The sequence below is a fragment of the Caenorhabditis remanei genome, chromosome V (genome assembly GCF_010183535.1).
Source record: "Caenorhabditis remanei strain PX506 chromosome V, whole genome shotgun sequence".
NCBI lineage: Eukaryota > Metazoa > Nematoda > Chromadorea > Rhabditida > Rhabditidae > Caenorhabditis > Caenorhabditis remanei.
The window spans coordinates 21,503,793-21,516,007 of NC_071332.1; the positions used below are offsets into that span (position 1 = coordinate 21,503,793).

General features: G+C 42.1%; 1 protein-coding gene across 1 annotated transcript; it reads right to left on the bottom strand.

The window, feature by feature from the left end:
• Window positions 1–835: 835 nt before the first annotated feature.
• GCK72_021838 (uncharacterized protein) lies at window positions 836–7,561 on the bottom strand (the record flags this gene model as incomplete). The annotated part of the gene is made up of 10 exons (XM_053734525.1): window positions 836–1,146; window positions 1,497–1,753; window positions 2,551–2,712; window positions 2,765–2,847; window positions 3,717–4,088; window positions 4,822–4,974; window positions 5,038–5,142; window positions 6,071–6,175; window positions 6,374–6,495; window positions 7,384–7,561. The coding sequence occupies 10 exons, from the start codon at window positions 7,559–7,561 to the stop codon at window positions 836–838; spliced, it is 1,848 nt and encodes a 615-aa protein (XP_053583438.1).
• Between the last annotated feature and the right edge of the window lie 4,654 nt (window positions 7,562–12,215).

Genomic DNA, 12,215 nt, shown 5'->3' on the forward strand with positions numbered 1-12,215 from the left:
GCTCTAAGTTCACTGATTCAAAAAAATTCAAAAATAAAGATTGATTTATTGGGAAAAATCTGAAAAAAAAACTTGAAATTTTTGAAAAAAGTGGGTATAAACTTGAAAAACAGTGAAAACGCGTCTCAGGCACGCCAGCCGGATCCAAAAATCATCAAAACTCGCTGAAAACGCGTCTCAGGTGCGCCAGAAATTCCGAAAATCGCTGAAAACGCGTCTCAGGCACGCCAGACAGTTCTAACTGTAAAATCTCCAAAAACGCGCACAAGGCACGCCAGACGGATCCAATAATCATCAAAACGCGCCTCAGATGTACCAGAAATTCCGAAAATCGCGTCTCAGGCGCGCCAGACGGAACCAAAAATCATCAAAACTCGCTTAAAACGCGTCTCAGGCGCCAGACAGTTGTAACTGCAAAATCTCCAAAAACGCGCACAAGGCACGCCAGACGGATCCAATAATCATCAAAACGCGCCTCAGATGTACCAGAAAGTCCGAAAATCGCCTTTTCGCATTAAAAACAGTGAAAAAGCGTCTCAGGCACGCCAGCCTGATCCAAAAATCATCAAAAATCGCTAAAAATGCGGCCAAGGCACGCCAGACACTTTGTTACAAGACAAGAACAGCTTTTATATAAGCGATATGACCGAGTTTAAGAGACGAGAAGAGAGCACAAAAATAATAGGAATTCCGAAATAAAATTAGAATAAGTAAGCATTTGGTTTACATGAAATAATCGGGTAGAAAAATGTTGTGAGAAATGAAAATCCTGGCGTAGAGAGGGAGAGAAATGAGCAAAAGAGCAAATTAAAGCACAAAAATTCGAAAAAATTAATTAATTACTATCAGTTCGTGAGCGGAAAATGCACGAGAAGAAGTTTCGCTTCGGTCGTCGTCGTCGTGCGACTTCTGGAGCCGCTGGAGCCACTGCTGGCGCGACGTCAGCGCCTTCTGGAGCAACTTCTGGAGGAGGAGCAGGAGAATCCCGGGCGGCTCGTGGAGCAGAAGTCGGTGCGGAACGGGACGATGGACGTCGAGTGGGTTCTCCGACAATGTCGTCGTTGGAGCCATCTGGAGGTGGGGGACCGTCTCCGGGACGGGCTTCGAGGTAGTGGAAACCGAGGAATGATTGTTTGTCGAGTTCGCCTGCGAAAAAATGAAAAAATTTGAGGGGTTTTTGAATGAGAAATGACAATTTTCAGACATTCTGGCGCACCTGAGACGCGTTTTCAGCATTTTTGAGCCAAAAAATCGATTTTTCGATATTCAAAACTCTATAATTTACAAAACGCGTCAAACGCACCCCAGACACTTTTTGAATCTACCGTTAAGCTCCGCACTAAAACCAGAATTTCCAGATTGTAATAAAGGAGGCGGGGCCTATGCTGGAAAAACAAAACGCGCCAAAAGCACGCCAGACACTTAATTTTGCTCTAAATTTCGATTCCAGGGCTCAATTTTTCTCAAAATTCAAGATTTTCACTCAATTTCCAGACCTCCATGCGTCAAATTCGGTGGTGGGAGAAGAATCTCGTTGCCATCATCATCCAACACCAATTCCTCATCATTTCCATCGAACATCGCCGTTAAGCTTGGTAACATTGTCAACGGACGGTCCCCAGTCCTCATTCGTTCCATCATTCGACCGAGTCCTTGATCTTCTGGAAATGAGGAGACAAACCAAGGGTGTCGCATGGTGTTAGTGATATCGAGACGGGTAGTGAAGTCTTTGTCCAAGAGTTGAGTGATTAGACTGCAAAAATTGCAGATTTTCAGAGTCTTTTCGATTTAAAAAACACACAAAAACACTTGTAAATCGCGTCTCAGGTGCACCAGACACTCAAAATGTTGTAAATTTCAGATACTTTCCACACGCATGACCTAGAAAACTCACTTTTCCACTAAAAAAAACCTTCGAAATGCCGATTTTCCACTCAAAATCATTGAATATCTGATATTTTCGTTTTTAAGACCTCAATAAATCCATGTTTCCCATCAAAACCTCTTGAAATCCCCCAATGGCCTAACTTTCCACTCCGATGGCCTAGAAAACTCATTTTTCCACTAAAACCCTTCAAAAGTGTCGATTTTTCACTCAAAAATCATTGAAAATCCGCTATTTTTTAGTTTAAAACTCGAAAACTTCAGTTTCAGACTCATTTTGGCCCTAATTCTCTATTAAATCCTGCTGACCTAACTTTCCACTCCAATGGCGTAGAAAACTCGTTTTTCTACTAAAGCCCCATTAAAAGTGTCGATTTTTCACCTAAAATCTTTAAAAATCCGCCAATTTTAAACAAAAATTCAATTTCAGAGCCAATTTTCACTCTCCTGACTCCAAAAATCGCCATTTTTCAGTGATGGCCTAACTTTCCACTCCGATGACCTAGAAAACTCGTCTTTCTACTTAAAAACCTTCAAAAGTGTCGATTTTTCACCTAAAATCTTTAAAAATCCGCTATTTTCAAGCCGAAACTTGAAAATTCAAGATTATAAGCCGATTTTCGCTCGGTGGCCTAACTTTCCACTCGGATGGCCTAGAAAACTCACTCTTTCAACTCATTGGACAACTGAACATTCGTCGGCATTACCAACGGTTCATTGCCAATGCATTCATACAATTTCAGCAGTATCTGTTGCTCGAATGGATATTTTCCCGAAACCAAATTGTACAATGTCACACCGGCACTCCACATATCCGCTTTGTAGCCACTGAAAGATGAAAAAGGGGCGTGGCTTAGGAGAAGTTGGGGGCGTGGCTTACTCAAAGAATTCATGATTTCCCCAGACGCATTCGGGCGGCTGAAATTTCGGTGTTCCGTTCACTTTGTAACATTTTCCCGATTCCTGAAATTGGAAAATTTATTTATTTGAAATTGAAAACGCGCTCTACCGAACGGAATGAGAAAAAGTGCGCTGGGGCGCGATTGACGCGTTTTTAACACGTTTTCATGAAAAACAGCGAGAAAATAGGTGATTTACCAACAAAAACGCGTCTAAGGCACGCCAGACAAACAAAAAATCGCTGGAAATATGGATTTTGTATTAAAAACGTTAAAAATGCGTCTCAGGTGCGCCAGAATGTCAAAAATCATGAAAAATCAGTGAAAACGCGTCTCAGATACGCCGGAACGTCTAATAATCGATTTCCACATTAAAAACGCGCACGAGGCGCACCAGGCGGAACCAAAAATCATCAAAAACCGTTAAGAACGCGTCTCAGGTGCGCCAGGCAGTCTAAAAATCAATTTTTCGCATTAAAAACGCTCAAAACACGCCAAAGACATCCCTAACAACACCCCAGACATCCCTAACAACAAAATCACTAAAAACGCGTCTCAGGTGCGCCAGGCACTCTGAAAATCGCGAGAAATATGAATTTTGCTATTGTAACGCGTACGAGGCGCACCAGGCGGAACCAAAAATCGTCAAAAATCGCGTCCCAGGTGCCCCAGACTGTGTGAAAACCGATTTTTCGCATTAAAACGTAGAAAAAACGCGCCAAAGACACCCCATCCCTCACTAACAACAAAATCACTGAAAACGCGGCTAAGGCGCGCCAGACACAGTAAAATCGCTAAAAACGCGTCAGATGTGCTCCAGAACGCCTGAAAATCGATTTTTGGTTCAAAATTCTTAAAAATCCTCTAAAAATGGTCGATTTTTGAGGCTAAAAACTCGATTTTCCGGCTCAAAAATGGTCCAGAAATGAATACCTGAAAGAATCCGATCTGCTCGGCGACACCAAAATCACAAATCTTGACAACCATATCGATAGAAATGAGAAGATTCCCTGGCTTGATGTCTTTATGAGAGATTCGTTTCGAGTGTAAATAACTCAATCCATGACACATTTCTATGAATATCGCATGAGATTCTCCGATTGTCAGACGTTTCGCCGGCTCCAAATCGATAATCTGTTGGACTGAGCCAATACAGTACTCGAATATCATATAGACTTTTCCTTTCGATGGCAAATTGAAAATCTCGATGAGTTTGACGACGTTCCGATGATTCAGGCGGCGGAGAATCGACATTTCACTTCGAATATTCTCCCATCCGTTGTTGATTTTACGCAATTTGTCGTACTGGAAAAAGGGGCGTGGCTTAGTGTTGAAAAACACAAAAATCATTTAAAACACGCGTCCAAGACGCGCCAGACACTTAAAAAACTGAAAAAATCGCGTCAACGGAGCACCCGACGCCCAAAAGTGCGCCAGCCAGACATGAACGGAATAGCTTTAACAAAGGGGAAACGCGTCCACGGCGCGCCAGACAGGTACGAAATCACTAAAACCTTCGATTTTAAAAGCAAAAATCACCAAAAAACGCGTCCAAGGTGCGCCAGATTCTCGAAAAACTGAAAAATCGCATCTAGAGTACGCCAGTCGCATGAAAAAGTGAAAAACGCGTCCAAGGTTCGCCAGACAAGAAAGAAATCGCTTTTAAAAACGCGTCAGCGTCACCCAGTCACAGTAAAGCCATCGATTTCGAGCCATTTTTCCAAGAAATACGCGTTCAAGGCGCGCCAGGCGGATTCAAAAACCATCAAAAACGTGCTGAAGGCCCGCCAGACAAAAAGGTAAGCGGTTTAAAAACGCGTTAGCGTCACGCCAGCCACAGTAGAACCAACGATTTCGACTCATTTTTCACAAGAAAAACGCGGCCAATGTGCGCCAGAAGAGCCCAAAATAGTGAAAAACGCTTTCAAGGCGAGCCAGATACGTTTAAAAACCGTTTTTTCTCGTTTTTCGTCTCCAAATCCCATAAAAATACTCTAATTTCTTCCATTTTTTTCCATAATAGGCTCCGCCCCCTTACCTTCATAATTTTTGCAGCACGTCGTGTCAGAGTGTACACATCTATGACCTCCTTCACTTTTCCATATGATCCATTGCCTATAAGTGCTCCCCACAAGTATCCATTCACAACTTTCGGCGTCTTTCGTTTCGCAAGTGGCTCATAGTCAATGTGCTGAAATGACGACGAGAAAAGGGGCGGGGTTTGGCTGAAAGTGGGCGGGGCGTGGTCTCTTACATTTGCCTGATTGAACATCATTGCTTTGTTTACTTGTTTATGAATGAATTGCCGCATTGCATCGGTTTCCGGTGGTGGATGGGGGAGGTCGAAGTCATCTTCTTGCTGAAAATCAAAAAAAGCGTCAAAGGCACGCCAGACTCTCAAAAAACTGAAAAATCGCCAACTTTTAAGCGATTTTGATCAGAAAAACGCGCCAAAGATACCCCAGACTCAGATTGCAAATACGAGATTAGCGAAAAACGCGCCGAAAGCACGCCAGACAAAGTATACACATGTTTGACACGAAATTACAGAAAATCTGGTTTCAATCGCGTCGAAGGCGCGCCAGACACGGAAATTTTGGCTCAAAAACGGGAAAAAGTGTGATGAAAACGCGCCGATAGCACACCAGTTATAAGAATCTGCATTGAAAACGCGCTAAAGGCGCACCAGCCACTCAAAACTGCGTTTTTAGGCTTAAAAATTGCCAAAATTGCGATTTTTGGCTCAAAAATACTGACTTTCAGCCATTTCTAGACTCAAAAATGCTGAAAATTCCAACTTTTTGCTTAAAAATTGGTGAAAATCGGCAAACAATAGGAATCTGCTTTGAAAACGCGGTAAAGGCGCACCAGATAGTTAAAATGAGCTCAAAACGCGTCGCAGGTGCGCCAGCCACTCAAAAATCCAGAAAAACGCGCCAAAGGCACGCCAGATTCAGAAAAACCCTACTTTTTCGACAGTTTTCCGTCATTAAAACGCGTCGATGGCACCCCAGGCGGTACCACAATGAAAAGGCGCTCAGAACGCGTCACAGGTGCCCCAGACATTCAAAAACAGAGAAAAATGCGCCAAAGACGCCCCAGTCACGCTCAGAACACGCGTCCCAGGTGCGCCAGCTTTGGAAAATCCTCATTTTTAGACACTTTTTCATCTAGAAAACGCGCCAAAGACACCCCAGATATCAATTTTTACGCTAAAAATGCTCAATTTTTGTGTTTTCGAATGGATTTTTTGGCTGAAAATAGGCTCCGCCCCCTCCTCTATTCACTTTTTGCCGAATCCTTCTCATCGACTCCAAGAATCGATGTTTCTGCTCTTCGTGTGTCTCCTCGGCCTCCTCTTCCAAATCGTCGTAATTTCCGATTGACATTTTCTGAAAAGAAATTTTCAGTTTTAGGCTCCGCCCCATTCTAGTCTTAAAAATGCTGAAAAATCTAATTTTTAGGCTAAAAATTGTCGAAAATCGGCAATTTTTGCATTAAAAACTCGATTTTTTTCAATTTTTGGGGTAAAAAATGCAATTTTTTCTGAAAATTTTCAGGATTTAGGCTCCGCCCCCTCTCTCTCTTACCACTCCCGGTGAGATCTGTCGATCTTTTGACCTCCGAGTGATGGCACCGTCGACAATCTCTCGGCTCAGCGGAGCCGGCGCCGGTCCTCCGTCGTCATCGGCGAAGCATTCGTCGTCGTCGTCTGGAACTGTTTCAGATTTTTTGGAAAAAATCGATTTCGGGCGGTTTTGAGCGAATTTCGGTGTGGAAAAATGGGGTTTTCAGCGTTTTTGAGTATAGAAATGGCTGAAAATCACTATTTTTGAGACAAAAATCGCAATTTTTAGCATTTTTTAAGCCTAAAAGTGATGTTTCAACTATCTGGTGCGCCTTTAGCGCGTTTTCAATGCAGATTCTTGTAACTGGTGTGCTGTCGGCGCGTTTTCATCACACTTTTTCCCGTTTTCGTGCAAAATTTAAGTGATTTTCGAGAATTTTGGTGTGGAAAAATAAATTTTTCAGCGTTTTTAAGTTTAGAAATGGCTAAAAATCACTATTTTTGATCCTAAGAAACGAGGTTTTTACAGCATTTTGAGTGTCTGGCGCACCTGAGACGCGTTTTTACAAAAAAAAGAAGTTTTTGAGCATTTTTGAATCTAAAAATGGCTGAAAATTGAGTTTCCTACTTGAAAAATTGCATTTTTCAACATTTTCTAATTCAAAAATCAACGAAAATCGATAAAAATGACGGAAAAGTGAGTTTTTAAAAAGAAAATTGACGATTTTCAACGATTTTTTAGCTAAAAAGTGAACTTTTTCAGCGTTTTTGAGTCTAAAAATGGCTGAAAATCTGATTTTTGACGATTTTTTGATCCTAGAAACGCAATTTTTTCAACATTTTGCGGGACTGGTGCACCTGAGACGCGTTTCGCTCATTTCTAGACTTAAAATATCTTAAAAACGCGTCTCATGCGCGCCAGACACTCAAAATGTTGAAAAAACCGCTATTTTCGGCTCAAAAACGCTGCTTTTCAGCCATTTCCAGACTCAAAATCGCTAAAAAATCTATTTTTTTGGCTATTTTCCGTACCAAAATCCGGATCCACACTCAGAACCATTTGATTCTTCTTCTCTCCATTGGCCACGCCCCCTCCACCTCCAAAATCCACGTCATCGCCCTCCTCATCCGACGGCAACACATATTTCTGTCGGACTTCTTCAGAACGCGCCGACGTCGCGCCAGCTGACGAAGAGGACGGACCGTCCATTTTGGGTGTTAATCTGTGTGAAAATGGATGAATTAAATGGGAAAAATTGAGCAAAAATGGGGAAAATTTGAAGAAAATACGACAATTTTCGGGATAAAACCCTTTTTCAGAGGGAAAATTCGGGAAAAAAAATGAAAATTTTCAATAAAATATGCAACATTTCTCAATAAAATTAACAATTAAATACAAAAAAAAACGGCGGGAAATTCAAGAAATTCAAAAAATTCTGAAAAATAGATGAAAAAATGCAAAAATCACACAAAAAAAAACAAGAAAACGCCCGTATTTTTTCGAATAAAATCACAATATTATATAGATTTTTTGAGCAAAAATTCAGATTTTTCAATATAAAAATGATCAAATTAGTCAATTAAAATGCAATTATCTCAATCGAGTTCGTCGTCGATGAATCCATTCGGGAACACTTCCTTCGTCTGAAAAAATGAACATTTTTAAACTGAAAATGGAGGTCTGGGGTGTCTTTGGCGCGTTTTTCTGATAGAAAAGTGGATGTTTCAGAAGCTGGCGCACCTGGGACGCGTGTTCTGAGCACAATTAGGGGATGACTGGGGCGTCTTTGGCGCGTTTTTTTAGATGAAAAAAGTCTAAAAATGTGGATTTTCCGAGGCTGGCGTGCCTTTGACGCCGCAACCTCGGACGCGTTCTGCGCGCCTTTTCACTGTGGTAACGGCTGGAGCGTCTTTGGCGCGTTTTATAAATGAAAAACTGTCCAAAAAGTGGGTTCTTCTGAATCTGGGGTGTCTTTGACGTGTTTTTTTGCGTTTTCGCGTGGCTGGGACACCTCAGACGCGTTCTGAGAGCATTTCTGAGCGAATTTTGACTATCTGGCGCGCCTTAGGCGCGTTTTCAAAGCATATTCCTGTTGTTTTTGGGCCAAATTCCCCTTGTCTGGCGCGCCTTCGACGCGTGCTTTCACCTTCGATCTTCCTGGGTCTGCTGGCGCGTTTTCGGGCGTTTCGAGCGGCTGGCGCATCTGAGACGCGTTCTAAGAGATTTTGACTATCTGGTGCGCCTTTCGCGCGTTTTTATCACAATTTTCCCGGGGCTGGCGCGCCTTCGACGCGTGTTTCTCTACCTCGACTCCTCCCCAATTATCGTCCATTTGTTGTTGTTGTTGTGGATCCTCAAATGACTCCAAAATGGGCGGTCCTTCCTCGTCGTCATACTCAAAATGCTCCGCCCCCTCCTCGATAAGCTCCGCCCCCTCCTCTTCTTCTTCGTCTTCAATATACTCCAGAATCTCCTCGTCGTCATCGTCGTCGTCGACGTCGTAATACTCATTATCGTGAAATTCTTCAGAAGGATACTGATCTGATGATCCAGAAGGCATGGATTCTGAAGGATTCTGAATCGTCGTCGTGACGTCTTCTGAATCCTCCGGATTCTGATGAACATAGAATCCTCTCGGGGGAATCAGTTGATTCGTCCGGATGATCGTCTTATTCGGAATCACACTCTCCAGACGCCAAACCACTTTTTGCGGTGTTCCATCGTTCGGAGTACTGTAGATTTTCGGTGCGATCGTCGGTTGAGGTCTCGCACGGATTGTGACGGCTGGCGTGCCTCCGACGCGTTTGAAACCGTGGCCTGAAACTGGGGAAAAACATTGAAATTTGATATAGAAATCGCTCACGCGCGTTCTGAGAATTACATGGGGCACCTTTGGCGCGTTTTTAAATGAAAAAGTGCCTAAAATCGCATTTTTTCAAGGCTGGCGCACCTCGGACGTGAAATTCTTGATTTTACGGCAAAAAAATGGTCAAGATGAGCCAAAAATTGGAATTTTTCAAGGGTTTTTCAAAGAAAAATCGCTCAATTTTACACATTTTTCATGTAGAAATCGGCATTTTTTGTTCTGAAACGTGAAAAAAACTCGGAGAAAAATAGGGTTTCCGCTCGAAAAATGGTCAAAAATAACCGGAAAGCAGCAATTTTTTGGAATAAATCGCTATTTTTTATGTCTATAATAGATTTTTCAGCGAAAATTAGAGAAAATTCAGGTTTTTCGTGGAAAATTGGGTCCAAAGTCGCCAAAATACTCAACCAATGACAAAACATAGCGAAAAATTCGCACGGATCGTGACGGCTGGAGCGCCTCCGACGCGTTTGAAACCGTGGCCTAAAACTGATTTTCAGATGAGAAACGATCAAAATTGACTGGAAAAATGACACGTTTTAGGGGGTTTTCAAGGAAAAACATTGAAAATCCTCTGTTTGGGCTGATTTTTCAGCCAAAAATGGTCCAAATGAACCGGAAAAGTGTTTTTAGCTGTGAATCCAAGAGCCCGATGCTAGAAATGCTGAAAATTCCAGATTTTTGATCATTTTCAGACCAAAAATCTCCATTTTAAGCCGATTTTTATGAATTTTAAGCTTAAAATCCTCTGAAAATCATAGAAATTTTTAAAGAAAATTAAGTCTGGCGCGCTTTTGACGCGTTTTTTCGGACAAATCTGAAAATCGTGTATTGTGGCACAAAATACCCGATTATCAGATTTGTCCGAAAAACGCGTCAAAAGCGCACCAGAGGATTTTCAGCTCAAAATTCATAAAAATCGCGTAATTTTCAGTATTTTCGATGAAAATGCTCTCTAAAACCGCGATTTTTAGATTTTTAAGCTGAAAATCCTCGATTTCATCCCCCAAATGCACTCCATGCCGTACCCATCTCATCGGCGACCATATAGCGAACGAGTTGTTGATTGGACAGTGCACACGGATCGACTCCTCCCTCCGTTTTGTCAGTTTTCTCGTGTTTCAGCAAATGTTCTCGGAAGTGTCGTTGAGATTTCGAAGTGAATTTACACTTTCCAAATGGACATCCGTACGTCGCCGATCGACCAGCGTGTCGTTGTCTGAAAATTATCTGGGGTGCCTTTGACGCGTTTTTCTGGCTTTTCAAGTGGCTGGTGCACCTGAGACGCGTTCTGAGTGCATTTCTGAGCGGATTTTGACTATCTGACGCGTCTTTAGCGCGTTTTCAAAGTGAAGATTTTCACGATTTTTTAGCGCAAAAAGTTGGATTTTTCAGAATTTTTGAGTCTAGAAAACGCTGAAAATCAGTATTTTTCAGCCTAAAATGTGATTTTTAGCAGTTTTCAGCCTAAGAATGAAAAAAGTTTTGACTATCTGGTGCGCCCTAAGCGCGTTTTTGTGCAAAATTTGGAGCGCCTTCAACGCGTTCTAAACTTGAGGCCCCTGGTGTGTCTTTGGCGCGTTTTTCTGACTTTTTAAGTGGCTGGGGCACCTCTGACGCGTTCTGAACGCATTTCTGAGCGGATTTTGACTATCTAGATGGTCTGTGTGTCTGTGCGTCCAGATGTCTATTTTTCGGCGGCTGAAAATAGACCAAAAATCGGCGTTTCAGCTGGAAAATATGAAAAAATAGAGATTTTTCAAGCAAAAACAGGCGAAAAATAGGATTTTCAGCGAGAAAATAGGGAAAAATCGGTATTTTTCATCTAAAAAGAGGACATCTGGATCCCTGGACACACAGACACAACCCCCAACTCAATGAGAAAATTGGGAGTTGTCTGTGTGTCCAGATGTCCAGATGACCATTTTTAGATGAAAAATTCCTATTTTTTCATATTTTCTGGCTGAAAATCCGAATTCCGGCCAATTTTTACTTGAAAAAGTTCTATTTATTCATATTTTCGGATTAAAAATCTTATTTTTGGCCATTTTTTCAGCTGAAAACCCCAATTTTTCCATATTTTCAGCCCAAAAATCACCCCAACTCACTGTACATGACTCTGATAACCGGCCGGCTCCATATAGGCATCTTCACAATACGGACACCGATAGCCCCATTCGGTTTTCGGCGTGTGATTTCGAAGTTTGTGACGGTGTAACGTCATTTGGCTCGCTGGAAATCCGATTTTTTAGTGATTTCTTGGTCAAAAATCACATTTTTGACCGAAAAACCCACTTTTTCCGCGTTTTTTCGGTCAAAAACCACCCAAAAACACCCGAAAAACCCATTTTTCCCTCAATTCAATTACCTGCTGCATAGGCGCAGTGCTCGCACTGAAATGGGCGGGACTTGGTGTGTATATTCATGTGTTCGGTGAACGATCGTTTCGACGATAACTCCTTTCGGCACTCCCTGCAAATTCCGGAAAATTCAAAAAATTTCAATTTTAGGGTGGCTGGAGCGCCGTTGACGCGTTTTTTTTCTTGGGAAAAGTTGAAAAAAATGGTATAAAATATGTTTTTGATTAATTCTTTGAATGGATTTTTAGTCTGGGGCACCTTTGGCGCGCTCAACACCCTGAAAATCAAAAAAAAAAGAGAGTCTGGCGCGCTTTCGACGCGTTTTTCGGATATCACTTCCCAGTTGGAAAAATCGACGAAAAACCTCATTTTGATCCTTTTCAGTGTCGAAAATGCTGAAAATAACGCTATTTTTATGATTTTTAAGCTTAAAATCCTCAAAATTCAAAGAAAAATTGAGTCTGGCGTGCCTTTGACGCGTTTTTCGGAATCTTCGAGTATTCTGTGCCAATGTTTTAATTTTTCCGGGTTTCTCTTCCTTTGGGGCGCCTTGAGCGCCTATTACAGCGTGGAATTCATTTTTAAATAAAAATTTGAGTCTGGCGTGCCTTTGCCGCGATTTTTCTGGGGAAATCGC